At 41.4% G+C, this 14,297-nt stretch overlaps 1 protein-coding gene across 3 annotated transcripts in view; it reads right to left on the bottom strand.

The window, feature by feature from the left end:
* Positions 1–14,297, bottom strand: part of CFAP69 (cilia and flagella associated protein 69) — a 62,219-nt gene that overhangs the window by 34,158 nt on the left and 13,764 nt on the right. For all 3 annotated transcript variants that reach the window (XM_070059826.1, XM_070059825.1, XM_070059828.1), the window contains 5 exons: positions 12,471–12,547; positions 7,869–7,967; positions 3,065–3,214; positions 2,795–2,972; positions 42–165 (listed from right to left, as the gene is read on the bottom strand). In XM_070059826.1, coding sequence (XP_069915927.1) covers positions 42–165; positions 2,795–2,972; positions 3,065–3,214; positions 7,869–7,967; positions 12,471–12,547 — 628 coding nt within the window. The remainder of the gene's footprint in view (positions 1–41; positions 166–2,794; positions 2,973–3,064; positions 3,215–7,868; positions 7,968–12,470; positions 12,548–14,297) is intronic.

A 14,297-nucleotide genomic window follows, 5' to 3' on the forward strand; every position in this document is an offset into this window, starting at 1 on the left:
ACTTCCACAGCTAAAACTAATGCAATTTGATTCATACTTACAATCATCGGTGCTCCAGGGTTTTGAGCTATAATTGTAGTGATAACTAATATATCATTTCTAAGCTGACGATCATAATGACTAAAACTTCTCATAAATAGATTCTTAAAAACCTCCTTCAAGGCCCTAGAAAGTGAAACCATATTTTAGAAACATTTCTGTGGAAGGAATGTTTGTGTACCTCCTCCAAGATTTCAGATGCTGAAATCCTAACCACCAGGTAGCTGAACTGGGAGGCGGGACCTGTGGGAGGCAGTGAAGTCTTGAAGGTGGAACCCGCATGAATGGGATTAGTGCCCCATAAACGGGGCCCCGGGAAGCTCCCTCACCATCTCTCCTCCGTGGGAGGAGATGAGGTCGGCAGTCCGTCACCCGGGACTGCATCTTCACCAGGACATAACTGTGCTGGCTCACTGATCCCAGACTGCCAGCCTCCAACAGGAGTTTGTTTTTCACAAGCCATCCAGTCCATAATACTTTGTTATAAAGTCCAAACTAAAATATGTAGTTCTATGGAAATACTATTGGAAGGTCTATCAACAAAATCCGACTTTTCATATTAGATGTTTTGTTTTAAGCTATTTCTAATCTCCCACATTTCCCAATCTGCCTCCCTAGTTCACTATGCATGTATCATAAAACAGCCCCACCAATGCACGTGGTCAAACTGACTGCTCTAAAATAAGATTTAATCACACCAGCTTCCTTTTTAAACTCTTTTTTTTTTTTTTTAAGATTTATTTTATTTATTTGAAAGACAGAGTTACAGAGAGAGGTAGAGACAGAGAGAGAGAGGGAGAGGTCTTCCATCCACTAGTTCATTCCCCAGATGGCCGCAATGGCTGGAGCTGTGCTGATCCGAAGCCAGGAGCCAGGAGCCAGGAGCCAGGAGCCAGGAGCCTTCTCTGGGTCTCCCCCGTGGGTTGGGCCCAAGGACTTGGGCCATCCTCCACTGCTATTTCAGGTCACAGAAGGGAACTCGATCAGAAGTGGAGCATCCGGGTCTTGAACCAGCGTCCATATAGGATGCTGGCACTTCATGCCAGGGCGTTAACCCACTATGCCACAGTGCTGGACCCATTTTAAACCCTCTTAAGGGGTGGCTATCTGGTGCCACAGTTAGGATGCCAGTTGGGACAACCATATACCATATTAGAATGCCTGGTTTTGGGTCCGGACTCCACTCCTAATTCCAGTTTCCTAATAGTGTGGACTCTGGGAGGCAGCAGATGACGGCTGAAAAAGCTGGATTCCTGCCTTCCACACAGGAGACCTGGATTGAGTGCCTGACTCTCGGGCGGGCATTTGGGGAATTAACCAGCAGATGGAAACTCTCTGTGTCCATCCACCTTTCAACTCAATAATTAAATTTTTTTTAAAAGCTTCTCTTTGTTCTTGGGATAAAGCCCTACCTCCTTAACAAGGCTTATCAAGTTTTTCATGTTATGGTACCTGCTAACATTGTTAGCTTTATCCCTCACCATTCTACTTTGTTCTTTCTGCTCTCTCCATAATGAATTTCTCTTAGATTTTTGATTTTGCTAATTCTACTTTAACTTCTGCTTCCCCTATCTCGGGTGCTCTGTGCGTGCAAAACTGCGTTGCAAATTCCTATTTATCATTCCGGAAATCAGATTAGGGTTGATCAGAAAGACTTATTAACTCTCCAAATGTGCCTCAAGTTCCTTCTGCAGTAGACACTTGTTACTTTGTCTCCTAGGGCCCACCTGCCAGCATCCTTATTTTACGTAGGCATTCACTCCTCCCCAGCAATTGGTCCTGGGAAGCTGCCCTGGGCTGCCTTCCGTAGTCAGAGCAGTCCTTCTCTCAGGCATTGTTATTCACTGTGGAGTGGGCATCGGTCAACATCAGACCATTTAGGGCCAAAAGGGACTCAACTCAACTTTTTCCGTGTGCTTTCGGGTAGCAAGCTTACTCTTCTGTTTAGCTTGGCATTGAGAGGATCTGAATCTGTACTTCCTAGGTCTCACCACGTGGAGCTTGAGAGTGAAGCCAATGCCGTGGGAAACTGCAGAGGGATAAAGACCAAGTCCAGCCTTAACCAATGCTGCTGATGAAAGTTTCATGCTTGGTTTCATAGTTTTGTGAGCCCACACATTTCATATATGGATTAAGTTAGTTGGGTTGTTTTTTTGATCCCTTGCAAACAAAAATGTGCTGATTCAACCCTCTTCTGGAGAACATGCAGCATGTTACAAGAATCTCTTTCAAACATTTACTACACTTGCTCTGAGTTGCCTCTTCACTTGTCTATCTCTCCTAGCAGTCATAAATTCTGTGAAAGTAGAGACTATGTTTGTATTGCTTTCAATTATAATTTTATGGCCCAGAACTGAACCTGGCACAGAAGAGATAACAGTTATTTGTTGAATAAATGAGTAAGCAGCTTGGGGGCTTCATCACATTTTATTGCTAAAGTTTATTTCAATATCTGGAAGGTAGTAAACATTCAATAAGAAATTTAATGAATAATTGAATCAAATAGTTCTAAAAGTCTTATTTCATTCATATGCAAAGGCATAATTTATCCTTAGCAAGCTACTTTAAGAGCTTTCATGTAGAAAAACATATCCTACTACTGTTAGGATTCATTTACACCACGCACCAAAAAGATGTCCTGAAACATTTTCAATGAATCAAAAGCCTAACAGAATGCAGGCTTACCCAAAGATGTTAGCTATGGCACTGTATTTTTAAGGTTAAAAAATCTCTCTATCCAGCCTCATATACTTACAGCAAGCATTCCAAGTTACTAAGCTGTTGTATGATTTCCTCTTTTGAAGACTTCTCCAGTAAGTTCCAAAGTATTTCTGCTGAGCGAAACAGAAGCTGTCCTGAGGGATCTGGGTCATTGAGGTGGGCACAGATCTCCCTGGCTGCTTCTGCCTTCATCATGGAAGCACAATTCACTTCTGACAATAAGGTTTAAAAATTATTTATGTTGTACAGTGGAAAGAAAAACAACTGGCCATGAAGTATTCAGATCTAATAATATTATACAAACCAGAAGTGGAGAGATGTTGCAGAACTTTAAGTACCCAAAGTTTCTCAGCAAGTTGATTTTCAAGCAAGGTCATTGACCAGACCATAGTTTTTGCCAGTCCTCCAACTTCAGCCATTTTAATCTTGTATGATGAACTAGCTTGCTGGTACCCTACCAATAATTAGTTAATGAATATGTATAGTTATTATAGATAATAATCATTAAGACAAAAAGTCAGAGTAATTTACCATTTAACAACAGCAAAAAAACCAGAAATTTTTAAAAAGTGTATAGCTTTAAAAGTTTTTTAAAGGTCAGATTATAAGTACAAATATCTCAAGCCGTGGAAAATACAAGGCTTTTGCCTCAAATACTCAACTCTGTAGGATGCTATAGCACGATACATAGCAAGGAGCAGCCATGGACAATATAAAAATAAATGGATGAGGCTGTGTTCCAATAAAATTTTATTTCCAGTGGGTTGATTCTGACTCCACAGTTTACTAATTGCTGGTAATGTACTTGAAATAGGACCATGAATTTTGGGGCACATCTTGAATTCTAAAAAGAACAAGTTTCTCACTTGCCAATTGATATGACTTTCTGTAAAGAAAAATGTCATGATTACAAATACTGAACGTTTTCAGTATTCAGGTTAGTATATTACTTCAGTGCTTTCAAGGGACAAGTATGTTGGCACCAGCAATAACATCAGAAGTGAAATGTGCTGCTTTGATAAATGCTAATCGGCATTTTAGGGAGTTGATTCTTGGTGACATGTACTATAAGAATTTCCTTCTGCATGAGGGATTATGAGAAATAGCCCTTCTTTTTTAAAAAAAATTTGACAGATAGAGTGAGAGAGACAGAGAGAAAGGTCTTCCTTCGTTGGTTCACCCCCCAAATGGCTACTATTGCCAGAGCTATGCCAATCAGGAGCCAGGTGCTTCTTCCTGGTCTCCCACGCGGATGCAGGGGCCCAATGACTTGGGCCATCCTCCACTGCCTTCCCCGGCCACAGCAGAGAGCTGGACTGGAAGAGGAACAACCGGGACTAGAACCCGGCGTCCATATGGGATGCTGTGCTGCAGGCGGAGGATTAACCAAGTGAGCCACGGCGCCGGCCTCCCTTCTCTTTCCAGTACTGTCATACAGATAGCCACCTACCTACCTGTACTCAGTGAGGGAGTAACTAAACATCACAAGTACTTTCTCACCTGAGATGAAACCGTCTTTTCTTAGTAATCTCACTAATTTAACTCCTTAACTTGTTATCGTTTGAGAACAAAAAGAGTTCTTTATTTTGCCAAAGTTCTGAGCTATCTGTCAGCTTGTCTTATCTTTCTGAGTTTGCACTCTGGCCATGGACAAGGTCCTGTCCATTCCTGGGATGGGTTCTCTACGATATGCTCCAGCTACTCACTATAGGAACTTAAAACTGCTTTTAAAAAGAATGAAGGGGGAAATTTAAATTTTCTACAATTTCACCATTTAGAAAAAGAAGCATTAACATTTTGATATATTTCTTATTGATATTTCTAATATATGTATTTTCTTTTAACAATGTACTGTATATAGAATTTTATATGCTATTATTGCCACTAAAATTTTTATTGTAGGCTTCTTATGCTCTAAAATATTTTCCAAAATCAAAATATTTATTTGCATACTGGTCTTTAATATAGATGGACCAAAAGATACTTTGTACTTAAATAAAATATTTTTTTCTATTAAGTTCACACTTCTTTAGAAAAGCATAGTAATAATAAAACTATGGATCTAATTCCTATTCCATGGCTATGTCTCTGTGATCCCAATATCCAGCTTAGCCCATCACTGGAAACCATCAGTGTGACAGTGAATGAGTGTGTTAACGCTCCTGATTTCCAGTCTGATAAAACTAAGGTCAGGCCTCTCTTCTTTGTACTGCAAGATCTGTTTTAACATACATGCCACTGTCTGTCTTCCTTTTCACTGACTGTATTTTGCCAAAATTAACTCTAAGCTTGTATTGTTAACTACATCTTCTTAAGCTTTGAGAAATTTGTCTTATTTTTTACTTACTATCTGCTAGTTCCTCTGCCTACAAATTTTACTTCCAGTCATCCTAAGAACAACAAATCCTAGTAACCTTCCTTTGATTTTGCTATCATTTGAGCTGTTCTCCAGCTTTCTTCCTGTTCTTCATAACTTGATCCTAAAATAAAAGGAAGCTTCAAAAAGTTCATGGAAATTTGCATTATCTTTAGAAAAATTATTTATTTTCACTTTTCTTGAAAGGCAGGGAGACAGACATAGAGAGATTTTCCATTCACTGGTTCATTCCTCAAATGCCTACTACAGCTGGGGCTGGGCCAGGCTGAAACCATGAGCCATTTGGTTTTCCTGTGTGGGTGGCAACGACCCAAGAACTTGAGCCATCATCATCTGCTGCCTCCTGGGATGCTCATTAGCAGGAAAGTGGACTGAACTGGCACTCAAATCAGGCACTTCAGTATGGGCACTCCAATCAGCCTCTTAACCACTAAGCCACTCACCCACCCCATATTGTCTTTTAATTTCATTTTCCATGAGCTTCCTGAATCCCCTTGATGTAAGCTTGCAGTCACGCACTGCCTCTATTCCCTCACTCTTAAACTCAGTCACTATTCTTCCAAGCCTCCCATTCGTCAATCAGGCATCTGTCCTGAGCACTTTATTTCTTTTTCTTCTTTTTTTTTTTACAGGCAGAGTGGACAGTGAGAGAGTGAGAGAGAGAGAGAGAGAGAGGCAGAGAGAAAGGTCTTCCTTTGTCGTTGGTTCACCCTCCAATGGCCGCCGCGACCAGCGCGCTGCAGCTGGCGCACCGCACTGATCCGAAGGCAAGAGCCAGGTGCTTCTCCTGGTCTCCCATGGGGTGCAGGGCCCAAGCACTTGGGCCATCCTCCACTTCACTCCCTGACCACAGCAAAGAGCTGGCCTGGAAGAGGGGCAACCGGGACAGAATCTGGCGCCCCGACTGGGACTAGAACCCGGTGTGCCGGCGCCGCTGGGTGGAGGATTAGCCTATTGAGCTGCGGCGCCGGCCCTGAGCACTTTATTTCAACAGATCTGTCAAAGGGTAACTTTTTTTTTAAAGATTTATTTATTTATTTGAGAGGCAGTATTACAGACAGACAGAAAGGTCTTCCATCCGCTGCTTTCACTCCCCAAATGGCTGTAATGGCTGGAGCAGGGCTGATCTGAAGCCAGGAGCCAGGAGCTTGTTCTAGGTCTCCCATAGGTGCAGGGGTCCAAGCACATGGGCCATCTTCTACTGCTTTCCCAGGCCATTAGCAGAGAGCTAGATTGGAAGAGGAGCAGCATCCATATGGGATGATGGGGCTGCAGGCAGAGGCTTTACCTACTATGTCATAGCCCTGGCCCCTCAAAGAGTAACTTTTCAGATGCCACATCAACTTGGTACCTTCATCCTCAACTACAGAAGCACCTGCAACACTCCAGAGACCACTGCCTCCTTTATCAAACATTTCATTAATTGGCAAAAAAGCCATCGCAGGAAGTCTTTAGGTTTTCGTCCCTCCTTTTGAAACTCACTTCGGGCACATGTAGGGGCATAGCAAGTAAAGCTGCCACCTGTGATGCTGGCATCCCATATGGTGCTGGTTTGAGTCTCAGCTGCTCCACTTCTGATCCAGCTCCCTACTAATGTGCCTGGGAAAGCAGTGGGAGATGGCCCAAGTGCTTGGGACTCTGCCACTTACATGGGAGACCCTGAGGAACCTCGTGGCTCCTTCGGCCTGACCCGACCTCAGCCATTGCACCCATTTGGGGAGTGAACCAGTGGATGAAAGATCTCTCTCTGCCTCTTCCTCTCTCGCTGTAACTCTGACTTTCAATTAAATATATAAATCTTAAAAAAAGGAAACTCCCTTAAATGCTAATTTCTTTGGATCATATTTCCCAAACCTCAATATGGCACTCTCCCTGATGTACTTCTTAATCCCTTGTTATGTATACACTTCATCTCCTGGCAAACTTGAGCACTCTCATGGCTTTTATTTGGCCATCTCTGTTTCGAGAAATTCCAAGCCTATATTTTTGGCCTCTGATATTTTTAGCATCCAATGTCTACTACCCGCAAAACACTATATCATTAGTAGTTCAAATTTGATATTTAATAATATCCTTACTAATTTCTTTAGTTCAGAGGTTATTTCCATTTTTCCCTAGTCATAATCTTTGTTTTGAGTTCTAATTTCCACCTGTGTTAAAGAACACATAAATTAACAACTACTTATACATTTTCTCTTTTGCTAGATCAATTATAGAAATTATAAAGGTAGGAAGTCTATATTAATAATATTATACCCTCACAGGACACAGGCCCCTCGACACCACCCATTTCAGTGTATTTCATTTTACCATGACATATTACGATGCCTTAGCTTAACACATAGAACTGTTTCCCCAAACATGATTGAGAATGATACTAGCATTGTGAATTTAGCATCTCATTGGGTGGGAGAGATATTATGAATAATTTTTAAATGTCAGAAAAATAAGTTTAATGGCAGCATTAAATAGTATTAGTTAAAAGTAAGTTACAATTAAACTAACTTGAATGTGACCTCACAAATTGTCATACACACTTAGCACCTGAATAAAAATAGCATGCAAACCCCAAGCAAAAAAAGTGTTATTTTTAGGATGACTGAACTACTGAGACTACAAAAAAGTTTTGTTTTCAATATGTTGTATTTATGAGCCTATCTCTATCTTTCAAGTTCAAAGAGAAATGAGGTAGCATATTTTACTTTCTAGAGACACAAGTTGAAAAGTTCACCTGGAATATGCTTCTTTGGTGGTTCTGAATGATAAAAGTCAACAATACACTTACAAATTTGTATCCTTAATTCAGAACTTTGTATTTTCATTAAATCACCTGCCAGAAAGAAAAATAAGTGCTATTTAATAACACTGTCATAAGTTTACTTGCAAATTTAAGCATCAAATATTAACATTATGATTATTAAATATATTCTTATCAGGGATACAAATTGGGTCATGTGTAATTTTATATGTGTATGTATATGTGTATTTCTTCCTCCTAGGAAGAAAAGAATGATTAATAACATAAATGCTGGAGGGACTGTGTATTATCACCCTTTTGGCAAGATGTAGATTAGTAGTTTTTCTCCCTAACTAGAGTCAGTAATTTGTATCCTTCACTTAAGAGATGTAACAAGTGAGCTTTGCTTTTCTATTTGCTGGCAGACTGGAAGGGAGCAAATTTCTAGGTAGTCTTTGCCCAACAGGTTCGTTATCTGGGTGGTACTGAGGAAATGGAAGGTCCCTTTACTATCTAAACTACTATCAAATTGGCTCCAGCCTATTATTTCAAGCTGGATTGCATTTATTCTGTTGAAGTCCTAGAAGTATTCCAAAGGAAACTGAAAATGATGTGCAAACTCTGGAAATGATCCATGCCCATTGGATTCCTGAGGACAAATGGAGTCGCTGGCATCAGCTTTAGAAACGAAAGGGATCCAGTTGGATTCTATGAGAGTAAATGAATGATTAGGTGTTTCCTGAAGATTTGAGTTTTGTCTTAGACTTTGAATAATGTTTATCTCTGGAGGAGAGCGAGTGAGAAGGTAAGGAGATGGAAGGAGGGGACACAAAGCAATGCCTTGTTAACATTTTTATTATTTATTTTTTAAAGACTTACTTATTTACTTGAAAGAGTTTTACACACACACACACACGCACACACACAGAGTCTTCCATTTGCTGGTTTGCTCCCTAGATGGTTGCAACAGCCAGGGCTGGTCAGGCTGAATCCAGGAGCCAGGAGCTTCCTCCAAGTCTTCCACATAGGTAGCAGGTGCCCAAACACTTGGGACACCTTCTGCTGCTTTTCCCAGGCCATTAGCAGGGAGTTGGATCAGAAGTGGAGCAGCCAGGACACAAATAGGAGCCCAAATGGGATGCAGGGGTTACAAGTGGTGGCTATACGTGCTACACCACAGCTCTGGTCCCATGGTATGTCTTACTCTTACTTAGAGTTCAGCACAATCCATCTGCAAAAGATACCACTTTAAAAATGACAATTTCGGCCGGCGCCGCGGCTCACTAGGCTAATCCTCTGCCTGCGGCGCCAGCACACCAGGTACTAGTCCTGGTTGCTCCTCTTCCAGTCCAGCTCTCTGCTGTGGCCCCGGGAGTGCAGTGGAGGATGGCCCAGGTCCTTGGGCCCTGCACCTGCATGGAAAACCAGGAGAAGCACCTGGCTCCTGGCTTCCGATCAACGCGGTGCGCCGGTCGCAGCGCGCCGGCCACAGCGGCCATTGAAGGTTGAACCAACAGTAAAGGGAAGACCTTTCTCTCTGTCTCTCTCTCTCTCACTGTCCATTCTGCCTGTCAAAAATAAAAAAAATATTTAAAAAGTGACAATTTCAAGATTATTTTTTAAAAATATTTATTTTATTTACTTCAAAGACAGAGTTACAGAGAGGGGTAGAGACAGAGAGAGAGGTCTTCCATCCGCTGGTTCGCTCCCCAGATAGCCACAATGGCTGGAGCTGTGCCGGTCCGAAGCCAGGAGCCAGGAGCTTCTTTCGGGTCTCCCATGCGGTGCAGGGGCCCAAGGACTTGGGCCATCCTCTACCGCTATCCCAGGCCATAGCAGAGAGCTGGATCAGAAGAGGAGCAGCCGGGACTAGAACCGGCACCCATATGGGGTGTTGGCGCTTCAAGCCAGGGCTTTAATCTGCTGCGCCACAGCACCGGCCCCTCAAGATTATTTTCTTAATTTAATCTTTTGGACATTTCTTTTGAAATCGCAAAAAATCACTGTTTAGGTTTTGAAAAACTTTAACCAACAAGAGCAACTACACTTTTTTTCGACAAAAGTACTGAAATGTGCAAGGTTATAGAAAATTCTAGGATTTCCCAATTGCTTCTCCACCTTTTTAACTCCTGTAAATTTACATAATGCCTTATTGATTTCCGTTTTATAATTCTGGGGCTCAGTAACAACTTCTTCCCTCATCCATTTCCAGAACTTTGCCCCTGAGTCTGAAGAGTTACAGACAGAAGAGTCACAGAGCTTCTACCTTTAGAAGAAAGCATGATTTGACTTACTTGTTCACAGTAGAAACTGGAAGGTATTAGGAAATATCATGCTAGCCTTTGTTAAACATTTCATACTGTGTACAATTATTTTAAACTCAGGTTTCTAGCAATTAAGAAAATAAGGAATAGTAGTACTTGCAGTCAGTACTTAGTGAAGGGAGCTTAGTTTAAGCTAAGAGTTCATTCTGCCCTCAAATGAAACAGCAACATGTTCTGTAGGCATCAGTAAGTAAGCAATGAGCAGGTGGATACTCAATAAGAAATGTGCCATGTATTTATCATACAAATGTCTGCTCATACAATTAAAATAATGGAGGGAACAGAAGAATAATTTTAGCAATAATTTACCAAGAAAAGCTACACTTTTAATCTGTTAACACTGCCACATCTTTTTTTGGGTTGGCTTTCTACTACACATTTATTGATGACAGAGATTCATGGAATTAAAATTTCCCACTATTTTTCAACCTGCCTGCTTCTTAACATTTCCTTCTCTAAGGGGCTGTGCTGTGGTGTAGCAGGAAAAGCCGCAGACTGCAACTCCAGCATCCTATTTTTTAAAGATATGAATATTTTTAGACTTTTTCATTTTTAAAAAATTTATTTATTTATTTGAAAGACAGAGTTACAGAGAGGCAGAGGCAGAGGCAGCGAGAGAGACAGAGAGAGGTCTTCCATCCTCAGGTTCCCTCCTCAGATGGCTGCAACGGCTGGAGCTGTGCTGATCCGAAGCCAGGAGCCAGGAGCTTCTTCCGGGTCTCCCACATGAGTGCAGGGGCCCAAGGACTTGGGCCATCTTCTACTGTTTTCCCAGGCCATAGCAGAGAGCTGGATCGGAGGTGGAACAGCTGGGACTTGAACCGGCACCCATTTGGGATTTGCCCACTTTGCAACAGCTTTACCGGCTATGCCAAAGCAAAGGCCCTCATTTTTTTAAAAAAAAGATTTATTTTATTTGAAAGGCAGAGCTATACACAAAGAGAAGGAGAGACACAGAGAGATCTTCCATTCTCTGGTTCATTCCCCAAATGGCCGCAACAGCCAGGACTGGGTCAGGCTGAAGCCAGGAGATTCTTTTAGATCTCCCACGTGGATGCAGGGGCCCAAGCACTTGGGCCATCCTCCACTGCTCTCCCAGGCTCATTAGCAGAGAGCTGGATTGGAAGTGGAACAGCCGGAACTTGAGCCAGAGCCTATATGGGATGCTTGCACTCCAGAAGGTGGTTTTACCTGCTGTGCCACAACCCAGGCCCCAATAAATCAATCTTAAAAAAATTTGTTTCCTTCTCTAATTCCTTGTGTTTATACAAATCTCCATGACACTTTCTCTTATTCTAGGCCAGAAAGTAGGTGAGCTCTAGGTAGTTCTTCTAAAACAACTAAAGTTGAAGACTATGAAACTTATTTAGATTTACCAATGGAAATGTTAAAAATAAAATGTTACAATAAAAATGTAAAATAAAGTATTAAAAATAAAATTGCTAAAAATAAAAATGCTTTTTACTCATTGAATAACATCTGTGCAAAGTAGAATGCTGAGATCATAACTAGCAAACAGCTTTTCTCTTTTTTTTTTTTTTTTTTTAATCATTGGGTCAGTCATGTATTTTTTATTTCCCTTTTACAAATAAAGACATAAATCAACCGACATGATGCAGGATTCGTTTGGGAACATGCTGTCATGTCTCAGGGGCTTACTCAAAGGGCTCAGGTTTCACTGATCTCTTTTCCTAGGAAACTATTATTTTCTTTCTCCAGAAAGTCAAGCAATCACTCAGGCATGAATTCCTACTTTTTTGTGCTTTTTTTTCAGACTTCTGTGTACAAACTACAGGTACCTGCATCTTTATGTGTACTTTGCCAAAGTTCTTCATGCACCACCATTTTATGATTTTTATTTAAAATTTTAGATAATTTAATGAACAATGAGGTCCTCAATGATTCTAGAAATTAAGTATTAAAGTTGTAAGCTGAAAACTTTTTGTTGCTGCTGGAGGAGGGGAACATATGCTTTCTGACTGAAAACAAATGTTAAATATTTCATCAAACTAAACAACACCAAGTCAATTAAGCATGAAGAATTATCTGCCAGTCTTTGCAATTTAGGAACATAGAACCTTGTTATCAAGAAACACCTACGCAGAAAACAAGTGCAGCATTATCACCAAGCACACTAGGATTAATTCCCAGCCGGAAAAGAAAGAGCGAGCCGAGACCTGGGCAGCAACTTTCTGTGAAGCTTAGTGGACTTACTGAAACAGCAGGCACTGGTACTTGTTAAACTCCCTCCCGTAAGGAAGCCTTAACGTACCGAGAAGTGCAATTGAATTGGCAGTATCTTCAGCATAAGTTACTTCATCCGACGTTTTCTTTTTCAAAAATGGCAGGCTTCAATAAGAATGAAGAATGTAAGACAATTTTTTTTAATGGAAGCATCTTTTGTAAAGAAGGGAAGGGAACAGTTTCTTTCTAAAGAATAAAATGAGAATAATATCCTGTTCTTTAGCCCTGGGGGAACTGATAGCTATAAATAAAAAAAGTATTTCTAACTGACCAGAAGAAAAACTGTTTTATAAAAGTGAAAAGAAATACATGTAAAAAGCATGGGTTAAGAAAGCTGTATCACATCTCATGAATAAATGACTTAGGAATTCTCTTTCTCATTGAGGGCAAAGCAATAATGAATTACAGCATAATTCATCAAAAGTTAGGAAGATAACAGTCTGATACAAAGACAGATCCAAGTTCACCTATAACTTAAAAACCGTGCAAGGGTTTTCTCTAAAGTTTTTCAAACTCTAGTTAATAGATTGGTGTCTGTTTGTTCTTAAAGGTCAGTGCCCTTTTCTTTGTTAACTGGATTAGGGACTGTCTACAAAGAACAGGATGCTTTGGGAGACACTAAGGAATTCAAGTTCAGTATCACTTATACTACAATTGCATATCACAGCTGTCAAATTCATAGTTATCTGAAAATAACTTATCTAACTATCATAAAAGATAAGGCACATAACCTGGGTCATTAGTCTGAACTTCAAAGGAGAGATAAAGTTATTTTTTTAAAACAAAATATAAACTGTTTTGGCATTTTGTGAATTCAAAATTTGAGTCTCCTGTGCTATGTAAAATACAATATATCCTATATATAGAATTTTTAAAAATATTTATTTATTTGAAAGAGATTTATTTCTCTGAGCTGGTTCATAAGTGGAGTAGCTGGGATTCCCACCCACACTTTGGTAAGGGGTCTGGGAATCCAAGCAGCAGCTTAACCCAAGGGCCACATGCTGGCCCCGGTCATCTAATAGTTAGGGAAACTGCTTGCCTTTTCCACATCTTGGTTTCATTATCAATGGATTTTTAGACATGCCTACCGCCTAGAATTATTGTAAGAATTAAAGTTTGCACTGCTGAGGAAGGCTCCCTGGGACTGTCTGACCACGTCCCCCTCCCCCTCCCCCTCCCCCTCCTCGCAGCCTCTTGTCCGCGGAGCTCTCAGGCCGTCAGCATATTCTGGGGTGAGAGCTGAGAGAGGGGGACTCCTGTCTGTGATGGGTGGAGTGGCTGTGTGGGCTCGCACCAGAGCTCACAGAGCAATACCAAAGTCTGGTTTGGATTGGGCAGGGTGGTCAGTAACCTTAGAGTATTTCCCAGGGTCCTGGGAGGGTGGCTCACTAATGCTGTTTTGGACATTAGTGTCCCAGTTTGGAAAGTTGCCATCAAACCTAGCCCCAAGCCCACACGGGGAACTCCAGCCTTGTCCCTCCCAGTGATTCTGTTGTAGAACATGGAGGCCTGGGCCTGACTCGGGTGGTGGGAGAAGGAGGTGGGAATCAAACCCAGCCATTCACCCCTGGAATTCTCTTAATTGAGTGAATTGACCTTTAAATGGAGCTGACTTGCAGCCAGAGCGGGCACAGGCCACAAGCTAAGGGGCCCGGTGAAGGGAACTTTAGAGCCATAAGGTCTGTTCCAGCCCCACTGGAGGCCAGAGGACTGGGGTCAGTCAGTGGAAGAGCAGTCGGCTGAATGTGTAAACTGAGTAAATATCTAAACTGTAGAAGTCACTTGTATGGGCCTTTGGGGCAATGGTTAAGTCATCTCTTGAGTGCCTGGGTTCAAGTCCCCGCTTACTTCT

This window comes from Oryctolagus cuniculus, chromosome 16 (genome assembly GCF_964237555.1).
Source record: "Oryctolagus cuniculus chromosome 16, mOryCun1.1, whole genome shotgun sequence".
NCBI lineage: Eukaryota > Metazoa > Chordata > Mammalia > Lagomorpha > Leporidae > Oryctolagus > Oryctolagus cuniculus.